This window comes from Anguilla anguilla, chromosome 9 (assembly GCF_013347855.1).
Source record: "Anguilla anguilla isolate fAngAng1 chromosome 9, fAngAng1.pri, whole genome shotgun sequence".
NCBI lineage: Eukaryota > Metazoa > Chordata > Actinopteri > Anguilliformes > Anguillidae > Anguilla > Anguilla anguilla.
This window is the reverse complement of record NC_049209.1, coordinates 41,527,439-41,548,504: the sequence shown is the minus strand read 5'-3', so window position 1 is coordinate 41,548,504 and position 21,066 is coordinate 41,527,439. Positions and strand designations below refer to the sequence as shown.

At 46.4% G+C, this 21,066-nt stretch overlaps 1 protein-coding gene across 1 annotated transcript; it reads left to right on the top strand.

The window, feature by feature from the left end:
• Window positions 1–17: 17 nt before the first annotated feature.
• Window positions 18–20,848, top strand: vps37d (VPS37D subunit of ESCRT-I). Its single transcript, XM_035433932.1, has 4 exons — window positions 18–330; window positions 9,344–9,515; window positions 17,191–17,273; window positions 19,875–20,848. Exons 1-4 carry the CDS (start codon window positions 208–210, stop codon window positions 20,376–20,378), a joined length of 882 nt encoding a protein of 293 aa, XP_035289823.1. The 5' UTR covers window positions 18–207; the 3' UTR covers window positions 20,379–20,848.
• Window positions 20,849–21,066: the final 218 nt, after the last annotated feature.

Genomic DNA, 21,066 nt, shown 5'->3' with positions numbered 1-21,066 from the left:
GCGCGGCTATTAGTGGCATTACATTCAGTAAACGTGGTATGTCACTGCAACTCGCATTGTCTCCACCAACGGTGGCGTGCCGTTCTCACTTCGCGGTCTGCTTCAACACAATTTTCATTCGTGGCGATGCACACTATTGTCAGCGATCAGGATGAAATCAAACAAGCTTGTGCGCAGAGTCGTCTGAACCGTCCGTAAACGACCAGAATGTCCCACAATCGGGACCCGAACTCTACCCCAGATGGGTTTAGGGTCCTTAACACCAGTGAGCTGCGAGAGCTTTTGAAAGATGAAGAAAAAATGGACCAGATCGTCAGACTCAGTGAAAAGGTTATTACTTTTTTTTCCTTTTCACCTTGTTATTCTATATCGGCTACGTGGATACTATGAGTAACTAACGTTAACTGGGTTACTTTGTTGGGGGTTAACATTGGCTCAAATTTAGTTACTGAATTCTGTTACCTTGGTAGTTTTTCAAGGACCGAAATGTTACCCTCATAATCGTGGTTAGCTGGATAGCTAGCTAGCCCAAATGCTTCATGGTTGAATGTGCTCTCAATTTCTGTAGACCTTAAGAATGTTTTCGTCTTTCAGTATAGATTCCCTAGCCATTGCAGTCAATGAAGCTGATATCTACAGAACTGAACGAATATTTTTACGGATCCCGTGTATATCGCGGTATAGCAAAAAAGAACGTTTTATTTTATGCAGTAACGTGGTATTTCAGAGCCAAACGATGTAAGGGTTAACTGACACGTGAAAATGCAATGTTTTACGTTTACAAATCATGTCTTTTAGTTCAGATTATTGGTTTATGTAATGTGTTACGGTCTTGGAGAATATGGTACCGTCTTGCATAGGGCTTTTTAACATGCGCGCATTGCTGCCAAATATTTATCTTTCGCACACATTCACACGCGCGCGGGTCTGTAAACGTGTATAGGTCGTGCCTTGATCTGTCTAAATTACCATCTTTCAGGCAGCAGCAGGTGCCCAGGTTATTTCAAACTTGAAGAGGCAACTGTAGCTCCGAGACTTGTATTGGTAAAAAAAAAAGGTAAAATGAGGTAAAAACCTGATGCTATTCTTAATTATCGTACAAGTGTTAGACCATAATTTCTATACCACCGTAGATTCACCGTGGTTGGATTATCTCCGATTTTCAACTCCTCTGACGCTTACATGCTTGGTTGTTGAATGCCCATTAGTAATACATGGAATTCACAGCAAGCTTAACAGACCTGATACATAAAGACTCGTTTTCATCAGAGGCAATAAATTGAAATAATTGAAAACCGATTGTAATAATTATTATCACAATTATTGCATCCAAATCCCGGTAAAGCTGTGGTGTCGTTGCATACCGTCTCTTTAATACATTTCTAGTGTCATATGTTGAATGATAAATCGGTTCTTGTCAGACCTAATCAGGTGCTGTTCCTTCTTGGACAGAGGGGAAATTGTTGCTCATATGGGACTGCTGGTGTGTGAGTCCGAGCAGAAAACTTGGCATGCGATTCGAAATGTGCATCGCTGCTGTGGGGATTCATTCAGACAAACGTTGCCTAAGTAGATTCTTATTTAGAAGCAGACTTTCCTGTTCAGTCGTGGGAATGAAAGCCGTGTTCCCTGGATCCTGTGGGTACACAATGGGGCTGTGACTAGCTGGAACAATTTCCTGTCTAACCTAGCGTTGAGATGTTTGCAAGCTGTACTGTCTCTGTGCATGCACTAGCAAAACCCTAAGGCTTAGATAGCAGTTGGTCGTTTATTTGTTAAATGCTTTTTTTACATTCAGTTTGCAATTGGTTGGCTATTTGTCAGAAATAGTTCCAATGTAAAAATGTTTCAGTGGCTAATGTACATTTTAAACAAGAAAGACTTTCAGTTACAGTTACATATCCAGCTCATCATGCCTCCAGTTGGTAACAAATAAACCTGGTTAGTGGTTACACGACTGCAGTCCATTGTGCATGTATGAATGTCATGTGATCATGTGGTGGAGGTTGAGGTCACTGAATAATCTCTGGCCTGCAGAGCTCTGGAGACCACAGGCTGTGCTCATGAACATTCCTTTTGGAGTCACAGAGGTCATCCCTGCGAAGGGTGTTGTTGTAACAATGATTAGATTAATGTACTGGGGCACTTGTATCAGCTGCTCCCCATACAGTCATTCAGCCTGTTATCAATTAATCAGGGATACGCAGCGCAGGGGCACATAACTCTGCCAGGGGCTTTGCCGTTTTCTGGAGCCCACTGCACGTAGCAGCACAGATGGGTTCCCAGTGAATGCGTACACATGAAAAAAAGAATTTAAAAAAACGGATGGACTGTTTTCCCATGGTCGGGGAACCAGGCGGGTAATTCACTGAATGGGGGTTTCGGTTTTATAATTAAACTTCGTCGCGCAAGCCGAGAGCGAGCGGCAGCAACGGTGGTGGTCATCATCTGCCGGCCGCGCAAGATGCGACGAGACGGAACCTCCGAGTCTGCTGACAGGGCGGATTCAATTATAGTCATCTGGACGTTAACGCCCGCTTATTTCCAAGTCACTTAATTATTCTCAGCTCACCCCTCCCGGTGCCCCCCGCCCCCTCCCGACGTGGGCGAAATTTATTTGGCTCTCTCTGAAAGACTCTCAAATCAGTTCCTGCGGGTTTGATAGTTTTCAATAAAAATGGAGAACAAGCCATTATCCGTACGAATGCCTTTGGCCCCGTTGCACATCTTGCAGTGTTCTGTGCTTCATGCTCTTCATGTCTTGGCAGATGACGAGAAAATACAGTCCCTGTGGGAAGGCCAGTTCCCAGCTGCTACATATGCACATGTAGCGGCTTAATTTAAATAGCCTGCATACGTGTATAAGTCCTCTTTGAACATACATGTACTGCTGCCAAGTCCAGGTTGTAGATCACAGAGGATGCACAAATGTTTGTTGGTTAATGTAAACCGTGTTTGTCATGGTTTATTAAGAGTGGCTCCTCAAGAACAAAAAAAAAAGATCCTCAAGGGGCTTCAAAACATGTGCTGAATAAACAGAATAGGGGCAGACAGGACAGGAAATGGCTAGTCTTCAAATCCTGTTTAGGGGAATTGTAAGCAAATTGGAATTGTGGCGTATGAACGGTATTAGTTCTTGACCGCAATGCATAGTGTCAACCCCCCCAGCCACAGGAAACTGATGGGGAAGCTGCTGGAGGCTGAACATGGTCTTTTCTGAGACTTCAGGCCAAGTGTTTGAAATTCCAGAGAATGTTATGCAGCTGCTCAGATTGCACTGCAAGTGTTCCTCATGGAGCCACGAATGTGAAAGACATTCTAAACAGTTAAGTCGTCAGGTAACAGCATCTCAACGCTTTCTGGAGTGCAGCAGGAATTTCACTTCAGAATGTTGCAGAGGAAGTGTTTTAGTCTTCTTTGACTGTGCTCGTCAGACAGCTGAATGGTTTACGTCACTGGGAACACACAGCCCTTGTGCTGGGTCTGGTAACACAGCATTATGCTGTACTGTACAGATACAGGACGTCCCTAGTTCTCACTGTGGAATGCTGTTCTCGCTGTGGAAAGAACAAAAACAGATGGACATGCTTCATTTAAGCTAACACTCAGGTCTGCTGGAGAAAGAGGGTTTTATGTAGGCCTATCTGTCATCTTACCGAAAAGGAGCTTATGTAGGAAATTCTTGCAGAATACGCCAGTAACGTTTGAATATTTCATCCTCATTTAAAATGGGCAGAGCAGGAAACTTAAAGCAAGCTGCCACGAATATCAACAGTATTTACAAGGAGTACCAGTTCTTAGAAAGGCAAGTTTCTTTTTGGAAAACGTTTAAACGCACATTTAGAACTGAATTAGCATAATTGTTCTCCAGAGGTTATAATCCAAGCAGATTCATTTAGATTGTTGGAAAGATTCTATGCCCTTTGAAACACCCACGTGGGTGGTGACACGTCATGTTTCAAGCCTTGTATTGTGCTCTGATTATAGTGCAGAACAAATGCATGTCTGAAATATTCAGAAATATAACACCGAACGATCAGCTGGTCCTAGATTCAATGTATCAATACATTTTTTGTACATACAATGTGATCTCATAATGAGGCCCAAGAACGTTTAGGCTAACTGAATTTGCTGCTCAAGTTTAAAACAATGACTATAAATGGAAAAGTCCCTAGTCTATGACCAAAGCCTTTGGAACGATGCATGAGCATATCGAGCAACAGAATGCAGAGCAATTTGGTGTTGCTGTGAAAAATTTTGCTGAGGGGACCTATCATTATTTGTTGTACAGTAACTGCTGTGTAGTCACATGGCCAGAGCAGACGATGTATTTCAGTGAACAGCCAAGCCATTGATGCGTCTCAATGTCAGATGCTTCAAAACCACAATTTTCCCAGAGAGATGGCTGAAATTAGATCACATTTTCCTGTGAAGTCAATAACTCTGGCCAAATGAAGACGTGGTTATGTTTTCTCGGTTAAGAGCACTCATTGTATTCCCTGTTGTAGAAGACCGTTGGGCAGGAAGGGAAGCTAAGTTTATGTATTTATTTTTTATATATGTCGGCATATTCATTTAGCTATGTAGTCTTGACCTTCTTTCGTATATCTTCTTACATATTTATGTTGTGTATTATTGAAATGATCCCTTGGGTGTTGAAACACAGACAGCATTTCGAGTGTGTTAAGCAGATAAACACATTTGATTCATCTCAGTGATTTCATTTTTAGTGGTTTATAACATCAGTGTCTTCTTAAATATCCAGACTGTCAAATGATTCACAAGGAACAGGCTGGGCACTGAATCAGTGTGTGTGTATTTCGAGGAAAACTCTTAATTCAGGGCAGAATGAATAGCTTCCCCTCTCAGAAACAAGCCCAGCATTGTCATATGGTTCCCTTCTTGATTGGTGGAATACAGGAGAAATTAAATTCCCATTGGTAAGACCCCCCCCCTTTCATTAGTGCTAAGCGATAACTATAACTACATATTTCCCAGCTAAATAGCAAGTCGTCCTCCAAACTCGTTTGTTTTATTTTTCTGATGCAAGCCAGTCATATCCGTGAAGATGGCTTGTTTAACCAAAATACATAAGATTGGGTTTTGAAGTTTCTTGGAAAAAAATTGGGACAAGTGGTTGAATCTGGCAGCCTTTTCTGTTTTCTGAAAAGCAGTCAGTTGATACAGGACAGGAGGACAATGTTGTGGCGGAAACTCAACGATATTGTGAGTGAGGGAAGATGGCCAACATGCTCCTCTATACTGATTACTCAGTTTAATATTATGTGTCAGTGCCAATTTCCATCAAAGAGAATACATGGACAGGCCGGGACTATACGAGTTGTGATGTGGAATTAAGACAAACAGACTTGTATTAATTTTCTCTCGTACAAGCATTTCTGTCTTCTACAGTTATTGTGTCTGGCCTGACGGCTGGCTGTCGTGGTGTAAAATAAGTGCACTGCAGTGCTGTGCTCCTCTGAAAACCAGCAAGCGCTGCCTCTTAAAAAAAAAATAGCAAGCATGTGCCCTTTAAACATTTGTGTGCTGAGACAGATCCCACTCCTGGCAAAGGAGTCCATTGCATTATTTTCAGTTCAGTGCAGCTAAATTAATTCTTCGTTTTCCCTGATGGGAAAATTATTTTTGCAAGCCTCCTTATGAAAACGGCACCAAGGAAAACATGAAAGCAAGCAAGAGCATAAAGACGTTAAAAAACAAAAACGTCAACAGCGCATCTATACATAAGTAGTCTATAATTCATGACGGCTTAGTGGCTGCATGAACATAAGTGGAATCAAAGCCATTCTGGATGTGTACCACAAGCATGCAGAAGGGCAATCAGTACATTTATATGAATGAATAAATTAATAAACGGGATGCACATGTGGCATTTGTGCAGTACCATAACAGGCTGAAGCATTTTGGAATGAGTCGAATAGTGAGTGAGTTACATTACATTAGTTGATGCTTGGTCTGTTACGCTTGAATTTAGGCATTGCGCACTGTCCACCTGAAATGAGAAATTTAAATCTGTATTACAGGGGACAAGCCCTGCTATTTAAAATAGATCTTTTCTCACTCTCTGACATGCTTGTGCTTAGGATAAAGGGATGAGACAAGCCTAGACAGTGGTACTCCAGAAATAATTCAGCAAATGCTGACTTTCTGATGTTTTTTTAGGGTGCTATCAAGTCATTCAAATTGAAGTGTAGAATATACCTCTTCTGGTAGGGCTTGTAAATGTTTTGGTCAAGCCAGAAATGGCACATTTGTAATGCCAATGTTAAATGACTGGCATTCTTTCAATGCAAAAAATCATTAATATGAATGACATACCAAAGTCGGCATGCATTTTCACATTAATTTATTAACTTAATATTTTTCCATAAACATCAGACTCCATAGATGGTAATAGATAATTGTTTGTCATTAAAACGAGTGTGACAATGTGGGAAAGAAAATGCTAATGTTTAATTCTTTGTATTGCATGGACGTGCATGGATCCTCTTGAGTAGTGACCTAAGTATGAAATTTCCCTTTCCTGGTAAAATTTTGCTTTGAATTGGTTAAACATTAATTAAAATCCAGATGCAGCGCTTAGCCTTGTTCAGAAAATGGCGCTTCCCCTAGATAACAAAAGGATTTAATTTTTTAATTGACTAGATGAAACAGCTTTCTGTTCAGAAGTAGTCCGTGAATCCTTTTCCCTTAAATTGCAGTTGTGTCTGCCTGTCTGTATCAGAAAATGCTAAGTTTGTGGAAAAACACTCTGGGAGACCAAATTTTGGGCAAGTTCTGATTCAACCAGCAAAAAAGAAAAGTATTTTTTTACCCAGAAAATTACTATTAGGAAACATTGGTGAAACCCAACTGTGTAACTGTGACACTCGTAATTGGATAGAATGTGTGGTACATTGTTGGACACGTAGCAATGGAAAAGTCTTATTAAAATTGTAACATAAAGAGAACCTTTCTCAGCCCTCTTGTGATTGTAGTTTTGACACCCATTACAGACCTTTGCCTCCACAATGCTGTTCTGTGCTTTGTGGATGCAGGATTTCCTTTGGTTCTCTGATTGATGAATTAATCTAAATCCGATCCAGTCACCCAGTCTTTGTGTCTCTGGAAATATTTTGCAGTTAATGGAGAATAGACCTTTCATTTTGTGCAAATTAAAGTGAGGAAAGTGAGCAGCAGTTTGCCCAGCGGAGAAAACCTGGCTCTCACTGCTGTTGGGTTTTGGTTTGCGGGGGAAATACAGGCTAAGATCAGAATCCCTTGGGCAAATGAAGCGTTAGACCTCTTATGGTACATGCTGTGGACAGCATGGCTTGGATTTGCAGTATCCGCAGGTTTCAAAGCATAAATCAACCTCTATAAACTTGCTCCAGCATTCATTTTTTCATTTTGGTAAAAAAAAAAAAAAAAGAATTTATGAAGCATGCTATATTTGATGATATCTGGCTTCAGACGGTTGCTTGCAAAGTCAATGTTTTGGTCTGTGGCTTTAAGTCGGTGCTCGAGCTGTGCAGCCAACTGCACTGGAGATTTTTGGTGGCACCGTCAGTCTCTGGCTGGACTCATCCAATGGGACGCCTCAAGGCGAGGGACCATCAATGCATGGCAAAAAACAATTACTCATGCATTTGTTTTCTCCTCGTTCTCCACATTGCAACTCACAGCATCCTGATTAGGTCTTTCAGTATGCCCAGTTTCACCGCTGCAGAGCAGACGTTAAACATGCCCCCGTTCAATTGACACATGCTGTCACCATCAAACACTGCGTACCGTTTTTCCACTGCTATTTTAACTGATGGATCTCTCCTAATCTAAGCGCATTTAAATCCTAACATATAGTCTGTCGTTGTGCTCTGTCTTTCCTCTGTTGCAGAATAAATCTGAGGTTTATTCTGTTAAGTACGGGTTTGTATATATTTGGCCGGTTGTGTACTGGTGTGTGGTGTTTATGTGTACTCGCTTGCGGTACGGACGTCAGAACGAATGACGGATTGGCTGACTGCTTTCAGTTTGGGGTTTTGTAAAAATGATGTAGCCCGATCTGGGAGTTAATGAATTGTGCATAATCTCAGCAGTGTTGAGTCATCTGCTGTTAAATTGATTGGGTGCCATAGCCGCAGGATATGCCAGGGGAAGAGCTTGGCTGATCCCCAGACAGTAATCCTCCCTTGCTCCTCAGTAACAGCCCTTCATCATACTTTTCAACTGTGTTTTTTTTCCGCTCACTTTTCAGAGTTAGTCATTACATATGAAAACAATGAATTTTTTTCACAGTAGGCCCCATTTTTCATGGGCTGATGACCTTCTGTCATTGACCATTTTAAGACGTGGCTGTACATTAGCGGCATTCCTCCGCCATTTTAGATTTTGGACTCGCTCAGTTCGCTCAGTTTTTGGCTCCGCGTGGCTGTGCAGCCCTCTCATTCTCGGGAGTCTTGTTTGCCATGGCGACGAACCCCCGAGCAGCAGCAGCTCACTTGCTCATGACCTGATGGGCCTAAATTTTCCCGGGAGATGGAAAAAATATTTCTGCCGCCGTAAGTCATCGCAAAGGCATTATTGGCTGTGGAATTCCATTTATAACACATGTTGAGAGCAGCCTTCTATTCTCTACTGACCCCCACGCCCACACACACACACACACACTCATGCACACACACACACTTTCCCCTCACCCCTCTCCCTGCCACAGACCATCAGTTTTCAAGAAGCATGATGAATCTCCCGACTTGCCAGCGACTTCGAGCTCTGAATGCTCCGGCATTTCCTGGCTTTTGTGATGTGACCTTGAGAACAGCGTGGCTTGAAAGCTGTTGTTCGGTTCTGCCTTTCTGCGAGCGTTCAGTTGTGAGAGAACTTGAGCCGAACCTCTAGTGGATAGCAGGAATGCTTAATCTCCACGGAGGAAGGATGTGGAAATCTTACAATGCAAATGAAGTGGTACGAACAGTGTTCTGCCTGGCTCCCCGCCTGTAGCTTCATTACATGTTTTTCAACTTGCTAACATAATGGGCGTTTGTAGCGTAATGGCTGTTTGTTCTCCGGCCTACATTGTGGCCCTTTGTGCAATGATATTGAAAACTCACCTGCACTGTCAGTATGAACTCTTCATACAAGCTATGGTTCTCTGGGTCAAATATGTATTAGTTTTGGATTCAAATACTTTTCTGTGCTCTATTGGTCTTGCCTGGTGTAATTGAGCCAGAACTGTAAAATGCAAAACCGCGAGCGAATGTAAACGGCTAGCGTTGGTCATGCCCGCCGTGCTGTAAGCTGCACTGACAGCAGAGCGGTTTGAGCCGGACTTTGTCGTTGTGTCCAGTTCCAGGAGCTGCAGGTGGACCGAGAGACCCTCCTGACCACGAACCGCAGCCTGGCGGAGGAGAGCCTCGCCCGACGGCCACGCCTGCAGAACGGAAAGCTGCAGCTGGCCGAGAAGTACAAGGAGCTGGAGAGGGCGACCGCCGCCTGCAGGGAGAAGCAGAGGCAGCTCGGTGAGTTAACGTGTCCAGAGAAGCGAGCTCAGAAGGGGGGGCCTGCCTTACCGCTGCTGTGAAAAGCATCGACCCGATGCTGGAACATAAGCTGAATGATAATCTCAGGTACCGAAACAGATCAGCAGGAATGCCTCGGGAACATTCTGCGTCGCTTTCTCTCCGCCTGAATCGCGCCAAGTATTGATGTACGAACTGTACAAAAAAGCCTGAACAGTTTCTTTGAGCCAAGCTGTGTTTTTGGCTGGACCGCAAAAGCGGGGTCAGCCCTACAAATGCGAATGTCTGTGACTGAGTGACTGAGTGAGTGATCAAGTTACACCATTGGTCGGCCGAGTTACGAAGTTACACCGTTGGTCAGCCGGAGAGGTCCAGCCATATACTAGGTTTTGACCTGGTCTTGTTATCTCAGTCATAATTTCCCTACGTACGTTTAATAATAGCACACACGCTCTTCCGATGATATCCCCACTCCACCGTGCGTCAATGTTCCATAACAGCCACACCCTGTCGCTTTTTGCATGTTGTTTATGGAGACAGAGCGGTCGGCAGCACTATGACCTCTATTAATTTTGTCCGCGGCTAGCTCCGGTGAAGGCGCGTGTGCGGCCCTGGCTCTGGTTCACTCCGGCCCCCGGACCACGCCCAGACCCCGCCCCCGATCACCAGCGATGACAGTGGGCGGAGCCCAGCTTCCAAGCCCCACGGGGAAGAGACAGGGATGAGAGGTTTCCACCTGGCCCTCCCGTTTCCTTTCAACAGGGGCCAAGAATAGCCCGCCGGCGGTTGTTTGAAAGGGGAACCGGTCAGGTCTCGATCGGGTGTCAGTTTCCCAAACAGACGCAAGACGTTAAAGGAGCAGCTTTCCATTGTTATTTGGTTTGGACTGCCGGGCTGGAGATTACTGTGTTCCTCCCTGTTCCTGCCTGGAAAGCACTCGAGGTTGGCTGTGTTGTCATGGTGTCTTGATATGTTTGGAAAACCACATGCTCTTAGTGCTTTGTTAGTCGCCATAAATTAGTCTGTCTAATAAATAAATGATTTTATAGAGAAAAAAATAAGAAACTACCATCCATAAAAAAAGACTAAGAACCGCAGATGTCAGATTTTCATCAGGATTCTCACCCAGGTTCGTTCAGTGGGGAGGAAACGGAGAGTCCTGGAGAGCGAGCGAGCGAAGCGTGCGATTGTCTGCTGGCTCCCTCCTCTTCTGGCCCGTGCGTTGGCTGGGAACACAAAAGCCCCCTTTATTGGACGCGGAGAATCGGCCCGTCCTCCGGGGACCCGAAAGGTGGACGCAGGAATGCGGGGTTCTGTGCCGCTGCTGGAACAGAAATCCCAGCCTGAACTCCGCGTGGACCTTTAACACGCCGGCCTCGTGCTCCGCGCATGAATGATTTAGGCTATGGAAATGCGGGAGTGTGGGACGGTACATCGCCTCACATTAGCTTTGAACCTCCCAGGTGCATTAATACGTGCTCCCAATTTGAGGGGGATTTCTAGTCTCCTGGCCTTCCCATGTGTGGGCAAAGATATGAATTATTTGTCGACTCCCCAACCCCCCCCCACCCCCACCCCCACCCTCCTCCCGCCTCCCGCCTCCCTGCTGCTACACAATCCAGCCGGCATAACAAATGCATTTGAAAGAGCCTTTGTCTGTTTTCCCCTACAAACAGCTTGTTTCGGGGAAAGAAACGCCGGTGGTTTGCTTTGCGTAGGATTGCGGAATTCCTCCTGAGTTTTTTTTTTATTTTATTTTTTTAAATGAGCCCACCCCTCAAGATGCTTTCGGTTGTACTCGTGCGCAAGGCCATCGAGGCCAAAGTTTCGTTAAAGAGAACGAGATTCCGCTATCGAGCCGCTGAGGGTTGCCGGGTTGGGCCGGGAAGCTCGGCCTCAGGAACAACAGAAGCACGTTTGCGGAAGTCTGCTGGTTGCCTTAAGCGCTCCAGCAGAGCTCGGCTCTGTAACAGTCATACCGATCGCCGCTGCGATGCCGGGATCGTCTCCACGCGGAAATTCCGCGAAGAGGAGCAGCCCGTCCGCTGTCGCCGCTCAGTGATGGATGGAGGGCGGGGCGCTCGCCTTCCTGTCCCCGCTTCCGGACGCCCGTGCCGCAGCGTCAGGCAGGATGGGCGGGGGAGTTCCGTCCTCCGCCAACATCTGATTCTCATTTGGCAAAAAAGAAGGTGAAAAAAGGGTTGAAATTCCACAGCTGGAGGGTTAAGTTGGGGGTGGGGGGGGGGGGGGGGGGGGGGGGTGAATGGGGGGGCCTGGCTGACTTTGCAGAGCGATTGCGTAACAGGGCTTGTCGAGAGATTTAAAGTGTTAGTGCCAAAACTGACCGGGCCCGCTCCGTCCTCCCAAGGTTGGAACTTTGTGGCTTCGGACTGCGCGGAGGAAGTTCTTTTCTGACGAGCGTCCCTGAGACAGAGAGAGCATTACAAGCCGGCAAGTCAGGAGTTATGAGCTTCCGCGCCGAAGGCCATGCGCTGTCTGCAATTCTTTACTGGCTGCCGTTTCCTGTACAGACCCTGAAGAGCAGCACAAAACCGCCACATCAAAGGTCACCGACTGCTCCTCTTTATTCATTTACATGTACCCCACCCTGGCCCAGCAAACTTATCCCACGCTAACAGCTGCTAATCTTTCTACGCGACTGCTAATGAGAGCTGATAGCACTACATGTGTTTGTGTGGAAACGTGTTTTAGCACGTCAGAGCGAAAGGCCACGAAGCCAGCCGCTCTGAAACCAGCAGCTCACCCGTCTGCTCGTGTTAGGCGTCCCTCCCCAAACAGGGCGGCTGCGGACTAACAGGAAGAGCTACCCCCTGTGGAGAGAGAGAGAGCGAGAGAGAGCGAGAGAGAGAGAGAGAGAGGGAGAGAGAGAGAGTCATTCCCGCTCACAGCAGGGGAAGCGCACAGGCCTAGCGTCACCATATGGAGCCCTGACAACGGAGGACCTTGAGTGGGGGGCGGAGGGGGTGGCGGGGTGGGGGGGGAGGGGATCCGGCCATAGGGAGGGCAAACATGGAGAGAAAACCCTGAGAGGAATTCAATCCCTCCCTCTCTCTGAAAGCGTGAAGCACTTGCTTTCAATTACTGCCCACAAACCCACAGCTCAGACACATCTACAGCCAGACAGTGTGTGTGTGTGTGTGTGTGCGTGTGTGTGAGAAGATTTTACTGGTGGGAGAGTTGGTAATTAACAGGGTTCGTGTTTCCTGTGCTGCGGCTATGTGTGGGTGTCTTGGCTGGCGGGGATTTTTATCAATGTGGGATTAAGGCTATTGAACTCCAGCTGGGGTCTCTTACACCAGGCTTAAGCGGTCAGTGTGTGAGAACTGGGGCCCCTTGCGCTTTTTTTTTTGTCCGCTACCCTCTGGGAATAAGATGGCTAATGTAGGACAGCCCAGGGCTGACTCTCATGGGAAAAGTGGTACACGTTAATTGAAAAACGTAAAATTTAGTTATTTTCTGATGCGTGTCAAAATAACTGTAAAAAACAAACCGCACTCATACTGGTCACATTCTGGAGCCTAATTACATTTTTTGTCAAGTAAGAGGTCATAACTTCTAAATACATAATTTAGAAGTATAAAGTCCAATATATCAAATATGCATGAAAAACTACTTTTTATTACAAATGCATAAAATAAATTTAATTGGCAAATATTGTTATTTCATATTCCACGCTGAGGCTTCTGGGCAGACTTGTCATTCAAAACTGAGTTCTCAAGAACAGCACATTTCTGCATTTTTATAAATTAGCCAGAATATATTCAGAAAGTCAGTGCTCTGTGAAATGATTAGGCCTACTAATGATCTCTTCCTGGGAAGCAGCAATACAGTTCAGTAAATGTGATTTTTAGTTTGAAAGGCTAAAACATTTGATTCTGAAACTGCACATTTTATTAGATGCTGCTGATGCCTGATATAAACTCATTTTCATAACGTTATCTAGGACGTTAAATTGTGAAACCTTCTGAGAAAGTCAAATAAAGAAGGGCTAGGCGGTCATGTACAGTATCTGTGAAAAATGTCAGTGAAATAGGTTTTCATTTATATTCTGTGTGTGGTGCAGTACGTATACTGTAGTCGATTGGAAGATTTATGAGCGCTAATAAGCATTAAAACAATGGGATGGTAGCCGTACGTGAGATTGGTATCAGAATACCTGTCACGTCCAACCACCCTTCTTAACTGTGGCTGAAACCGCGGCAGCGCGGTTACGTGCTTCGTTTGATGCGTGTCATATTCCAGTCCGTTAAAGGATTGCAAATGTGAGCTGGATGAGTGTAATAGCGAGCATTTCACAAGGAATATGTAGACGCTATATATTATCCGGATGCTCACTGGTTTCTTACATCTTGGTGAGAAGTGTCAGATTTCACGCTGAAAACTGGAATCTCCCACGACCACACATTTATTTGGAAGAGACACGTTTCCCGCCGCAGGTGGGGGGGGGGGGAAGCGGGACGTCGAGCTGAAAGTGGGGGCCTTGTATGAGCAGACTCCTGCTCCACCGCCTGGGGCCCCGTGTGGTTTTCATATCGTTTCTCACTTTGTCTCCTTGCACTCGGGGGGGAAAGAGCACCAGCAGTTCGCAGAAATCGGTTTGCAGGAGCTTGCTCTTTCTGCCCAAAGACGGTCTGCCAAACTTGTTTGCCTGTCAAAACTCAGCCCAAATGCACAGTAACTGTACATGTGAAATGTACCGAACGTGGGAGTTGGCAAAAAGCTGAAGAATCCATGGAAAAACGGGCATGGTTTGGCATTATAATCCATGAAAATGTAATCGTTTTTGATGTCTGCCAGCAGGAAGGCAGTCGGTGCTGGTAATTTCTTAGATTTGAAAGATTAGAACAACCACATTTTTGACAGGAAGTGCCCTAGTCTGTGTGTGCGTGTACGTGTGCATGTGGGCTGGGGGGAGGGGGGTCTCAGAGTGCCAGCTTAAGTCAGTTTGTGGCTGGTGAGATTTTATGTTAGTCGTCTCCCCTAATCTGATTTGCGAAGAGATGCTGTGCACTAAGAACACACCTTGGGAACACAACTTGGGAATCCTAGTTTTGGGTTGCCATTACCAAGGCTATCCCAACCAGCAGTGAGGATGCTCCCAGCCCTAGGCTGAGAAGACAATTCATAATTCATAGAATATATTCATGAGTTTTGTCTCACAAGAACATGTTTTTTTTCTGCTCAAGCTCTCCTTCATGTTTTTTTTGGGGGTGTGGGGGGGGGGGGGGGGGGGGGGAGTTGCTGTTGGATCTGCAGTTGACTGTGAAGTAGGGTTGGGCAATATACCGCAACGATAATTATTGTATTTTTCCGGCACATTAACGATCATTGCCATCTTGTGGTGTAGTGCCTTTATTTTCATCTTTTTTTTCTTTTACTATACCTGATGCAACCTTAAACATCTAAACTTCAGAGGTCATGTGAAGCTGCAAGGCCTTACTGCTGATTACCTGTCTTATCAACACCCAGATATCAGTGATGATGTTTTTCCCTCAAAGGCATTTCACATTGCCTCTGAAGTTTGGATGTTTACTGCTGTATTTAGGTATAAAGAAAGAAAAGATGAAAGAAAGCGGACAGTGATTGTTATTTTGCTTAAAAAAACATTTGATAATTATCGTTGCGGTATATTTCCCAGCCCTACTGTTATGCTGTTCTTGAACTTGTTGGTCTTATCAGTTCTGTAGAATGTAAACACACGAAAGTGTTTGTCTAAAAGCCATTTACTTGATAAGAGGTGATGTTGACAGTAGTTCACGAGCATTCATTCATCATTGACAGCTGTTCACCTGGCACTTCCTGTTGTTCTTCTGCGAGACCTTTTAGGGAGTGATGGATACAGTTGCATCTCTAAGCCTTCATTGGAACCACCCATGACCTGTGTTTGCCGGCCCAGAAAAGAGAGAATCAAAATTAGCCAAGATAACAGCCAAGCAGAGATCGCCAAGATGATCAGTATTCTGTACGTGTTCTTGTCATTGCTCAGTCAGTAAAACCTCCCACCCAACATCTGAGAATGTTGAAAACGCCCCTCAGCCAGATGTAAGTTTATTAGAGGCCTGATCGCAGGAGAAGACGTGTTGCGGTTTTGTTCTTCTTTGCTGCTGGGCTACAGAGCTGTGGTGTTCCTTCAGTGTGGTTTCCTCCCTCCCTCATGTTAGTGCCGGAATTGGTTTTGAAGGAAATGGAGGCGTCGCCATTTTTTGTGACGGCAGACAGACGTAGGCCTCCAGAGCAGTGGCCGAGGGCGACCACTGACTCCCCAAACCCCCCTCAACCCCCCCACCCCCCAAAGAGGGAAGCCTATTTGCGGTGCTTTAGTGCCTGAGGGGGTTGCATTGTTTCTTCTCCCAAATGTAGGTCACTCACAGCTGTTTCCTAAGTGTTGGTTCGTTTGCCCGCAGCCTCTCATTGTGCCCTGTGGTGTCCGAGGTGCAGATTCACTGGCATGGCATGTGCCCCTTAAGGTCCATGGAAACACCCGGGTACACAGAGGCACGCTGCACATGCAAAGTGTTCTGAAAAAAAAACCAATATATATTTCTGGCCAACAGCAGTGTGCACTTCGGTCTCATCCGAGGTTGTTGTGTTGCAGAATCAATTGCGTTGTTTTGTCCCCCATTCTGAACAGTCAGTCGGTAGCCAAATACGGTGGTCTTGGAAAAAAAAAACCTGCATTTTCCAATGCGATGAAAGAGTGGTGATTCAGTGATTGCATTCCGCTCAGAGAATCGAACGCAATAAAGATCGACCGGACAGGCAGCGACAGGGCTCGTTATAAATGCGCGGCCCGCAGATGACGTGTGCCGTTGTGGGGTAGGTCCCGGCTCTTTCGCCGCCTTAGAAACGTCAGTGGGAATCCGGCAACCGTGGCCACCTCCACTGGAGCGGCAAACGCGTCACCGCCTTGACCTTCTGTCGCCCGGCAGTGCTCCTGAACTGGGTCTCCCCGCGGCCAGCTGCCCTGCAGATGCACGCGCGCGCACGTGCACCATTAGCATACCGACGCGCGTTTCCATGGCTACCACGGAGCTGCTCTTCAAGGGACAGGGTTCCTTTTTGCACAGCTGGGCTGAGCTAATGGGAAGTGATTGCTTCCTACCCTGCCCCCGGGGCACGCACTCGCACGGCAAACATTTAGTGGCACTGCCATGTTGTTGGACCCTTCTGGTTGACAAGAGAAGCCTTTCTGTCTCGAGGGGGGGGGGGGGGGGGGGGGGGGGGGTTCCTGAAATGTGAGTGCTCGCCATCGAGTTGGAATGTCCTCATTCGGCGTGTTCCCTTAGCCCGTAGTAATGGTCCCAAGGGTCATGTAGAGTATGACATCACTTTCCAGCTGTGTTCAGTGTTCTGTTCAGACCTCTCCCCTCGTAGCTGCAGCTCGATTTCAAGCGCGGCGAGCTCGCTACCTGCATCTTGGCATCCGTTCAGTCTTAACCACAGAAACTTTGAGTCTCTTTCGCTTGCGAGCACGGGATATGATGCTCTTTTGTTTCTTCGTGCACCGTGAATACAGAAAGATGCGTCACTTTGAATTTGCTCCCAGAAAAATTGTGGTCGATATTAATGGAGGCCATTGTCATTTCACACTGCTATACCTTGGCACCCTAATCATCATACCTAAAAATATCACATTGTTCTGTTTTTTTTTCAGAGGCCTACTCTGAGAAGCATAGCCCGCAGACCGCCCAGAACCTTCTCCAGGAGGAGGTCGCCCGTGCTGAAGAGGAATCTGAGGTAAAGTCTTGGCTTTGGATTAGCTGCATGAGAACAGAACAGAAAAACATATCATGTATATCAATAAGATACTCTGAAATTGGTCATCCTCGACACCTTCAAAGGTGTCGCATCTTCGATGCCTTGAAAAAATTACTCTCTAGAAAGAGTACAGTGCCCTGTATCACGATATGTAAATGCAGGAATGACTGCAGGCAATACTGTGTCTTGAAAGCAAAGGGGAATTAGATTTTTCCAAGTGAAATTAGCATGAAGCCCAGAACACATATCAGAAATGACAGAGAACCATGATTCAATTTAACCTGAAATACCAATATTGCTTTCCCTTAATAGTTTTATTGATTGTCAACAGAAAGACACGATCAGCGAAGGATAGGTGTTTTTTTACAACTGTAATCAGTGGTTAAGTCAATTGACAGCTCGTGCGTTAAAATGAGAAATGAGGGGTAATGGGGCTTTCCAAGCTCCACCCACCCACCTCCGCTCAGACCGACACACACACACACACACACACACACACACACATACACACGCATACAAACGTGCGCACATACATACATTTAAACAAAATTACACAATCCGTTGAACTGCTACTGACGATACCATATTCACAGTTCTCATTTCTGCACGTTTACAAATTATATTCCCTCTAAGACATGCATACATAAGATCTTACTTTGAGGGAAAAGCCTTTAATGATAAATGAAGAGAAATCAACATGCAGAGAACATTTAACCCTCCTGTTATGTTGCGGGTCAAATTGACCCTTTTTAAAGTTTGAAAATCTAGGAAAAATACTTAAAATTATTTTTTCAGTATGAAACTTCTTCTACTGGCCTTAATTAGTGTAATCAACATTTTAAATGAAAATGGTTCATTTCATGTATTTGCAAACCCCCCCTGTATAGGGATTGACCCGGGAACATTTTTGCTGTACCTAAAAAATGAACAGAACAGGAGGGTTAAAGCAAACAGGCACATTTAATAGAATTAGAAACATTAAATTATACATAATAATATTTTATTATATAATATGTAATACGCTCCAACATTGTAATAGAACATGCAATTTAGCACACTATAAGTACTCCGGAGTGGAATCTGCGCTTTGTGAATTACAAAAAATGTAATATAATTGTGCCCAAAGCACAGGTTTAGGAACCTGGAAACTGTCACAGTGCACCTCTGCAAAGCGTCTGGTTTTCAACGCCACGTTGCACCTGACTGGAGCTTGATCGATTGGATCTTTTGTCCCATCACAGCACTCTCAAGCGCTCGTGGACCGACCCTCTTCAGAAAGTGAGCGTAGGTGTATCGGGGGTTAGCAGAGAGAAGGTTTTTTTTTGGGGGGGGGGGATAATCTAAGATGTGGATTTGTGAGCTGAGCCGCCTCCAGGTCTCATTAGATTTATTTATGGAAGGCTGCCTGTGCTGCAGCTGTAAATAAGTGACGTTGCCTCCACCTCGCACCACCTTTATCAGCGGAGAGGCCTGATTAATCGCCGCACTCTCCACCCCGCTCCCCCCCCCCCCCCCCACTCTCCACCCCCTTCCCCCTCAGTGGAGCTGTGCTGTTCTCCATCTGAGCTGAGCACTGATTTGACAGGAGTAACTCTATAGACATTAGTGCAACACATTTGTTTATTACATAAATGAATATGGTCAGATTGTCAAAGGACATGCTATTATAATTGGACTCTTTAATTAAGCCTGCACTTATTAAAGTGTTACTTATTACTTATTACAATGCATTAATATCTTTATTGGCTCCTCATTTAAACTGGCATATTGCAACATGAGTGCCAGAGGTAAAATATGGAGGGTCGGTTGATTGTTTTATATTTGTGGCATCTGCTCACTGTACAGTACAGATTGCCATGTTGGAGTTTGAAGGACCGCAGTCTTTTTGTTTTGCCTGGACAGGGAAACGTGAATGAGGGAGGGCAGTGGCCACCCGCCATTATTCTGCACATTAAGCCAGGTGGCCTCTGTCTGGCGCTCCTAATTTATGGCTTCCCGCCGGCCCCCGAGCCACTCAAGCGGCGGTCGATGTGTTTGCGGCAAAAAGCCGCGAGCGCCATTAATTATTCACTCCCCCCAAAGTGGGACAGAACAGGGGCTCACCACCTGCTCCCCTTGACCCAGGACACTTCCGGACGGCTCAGGTTCATCGGATTTGACAGGAAGCGTAATGCGTATTTCATCGCTGCGGAACGCGTGCGCTGTTGGCTTCGCGTGGCGGAGCTGCGTAGAGCCCTCGGTATTTCCTCCTGGAAACCAAACAATCGGCAGCACATCCCTTCGCCTGACGCACGGCGTCTGCGTTCGTGCAGAAACGATGGCGCGCGGCACCTGGGCCCCGTTTTTTCCACTTGCGCCTGTCATGTCCGCAACTTCTCAGAGATGTAAAGTGCACTCTAGAAAATATGCCACTTCACCGCAATGTAAATAATTCAAGTAACAAGGAGAACTGCTCTAAAATTTACACCAAAGCCTCTTAAACGGTCGCGTGAAACTAGAGAAGTGTTTTCTGGGTGTTGTGATGGCTTCTTGGCGTCCTCTCTCCTAAAACCTGTTTATTTGTTGGCTTTTGCTTTGCAGGATCTCCTGGAGAGGTTCATGGAGGGCAGCGTTCCCCTGGAGGGCTTTCTGGAGTCCTTCCAGAGCTCCAGGAGGGCGTACCACATCCGCCGCGCTCAGGCCGAGAAGATCCAGGAGTTCAGCCGACCCGAGCGGAGCCTCAGGAAGCACAGACAGCCTGAGCCGGAGAAGAAGGCGGAGCAGCAGGAGCCACGCCCCAACGGCTTCATCGCGCAGGGCCCGCCCCGCGTGTTCCAGCTGCGCTACGGCCTCACGCCCGCCATCATCCTGCCGCACTTCCCCCACCCCCCCGCCTCGGCCCCCGCCCACGGCGCCAGCCTACCTCCCCTGGACCCCCAGCCGGGTCAGGCCCACGCCCTGGGGCCCAGCGCCCCGCTGGCGGGCCCCGGCCAGCCGGTGGGCCTCCGGGTGATCGGACAGCTTCCCGGGTGGCCGGCCAGGCCCGTGCGTTTACAGCAACTCTACCGGCCCAACCATCACCAGCCGGAGCCTCCGTTTCGATAGTGCCACTGCCTCGCCTCTCTGGACGCGGAACGGAAGAGGGCCGCTACATGTCGCAGAGTTCACACGGGACACACGCTGCCTGAGGCCTTTTCATTTCGGTCATCCAACCGCCCATAAGGCATATCAACATTCTCAAAAGGGAGCTGATCAGAAGCCATAAAGTACCACAGATGTAGCTACAAGCGCGCCAGTCAGGATGGAACAAGGGACATGGTTCTTGTTGTTGTTTTATTTTCCTGGAAGGGACTGGTGGTTATAGCTAGGCTAAACCAGGCCCGGGGCTGCACCACGGCGGCTAATGGAGGCCGCGCGGGCCAGTCAGAATCCGTGGTTCCACACACAGGATCTCTCGTCTGTCGATGCGTCTGAAAGCAGCAGGGCTTCATAAATGGCTCATTTGTTTTTGTTTTTTGGTGTCGATTAATGAATAAAGTCCAAGTCATGGTGTTTATCATGAACCCAAAAACGAATTACGCTGTATTTCATTACGCATTAGTTTCAGAGTGTACGACCACACAGGATGCTCTCCTCCATATACTACTGTATCCGTGCCATGGACATAAGTATTCAAATAGAAAACTAGCAACAAGATCAAAGCGAGGGTTTTGACAGATTTTTCTCACATAGTACTATATGGAGTGCAGCTGGTCCCATTGTTATTTATACAGCTGGCACACATACACTGGAA

Excerpts from the sequence above, each read along its gene's own strand:
- vps37d (XM_035433932.1), top strand. The coding sequence starts at position 208 with ATGTCCCACAATCGGGACCCGAACTCTACCCCAGATGGGTTTAGGGTC. Across the intron at positions 331-9,343 it reads TCGTCAGACTCAGTGAAAAG|TTCCAGGAGCTGCAGGTGGA; the intron begins GTTATTACTTTT and ends CGTTGTGTCCAG. Across the intron at positions 17,274-19,874 it reads GTGCTGAAGAGGAATCTGAG|GATCTCCTGGAGAGGTTCAT; the intron begins GTAAAGTCTTGG and ends TTTGCTTTGCAG.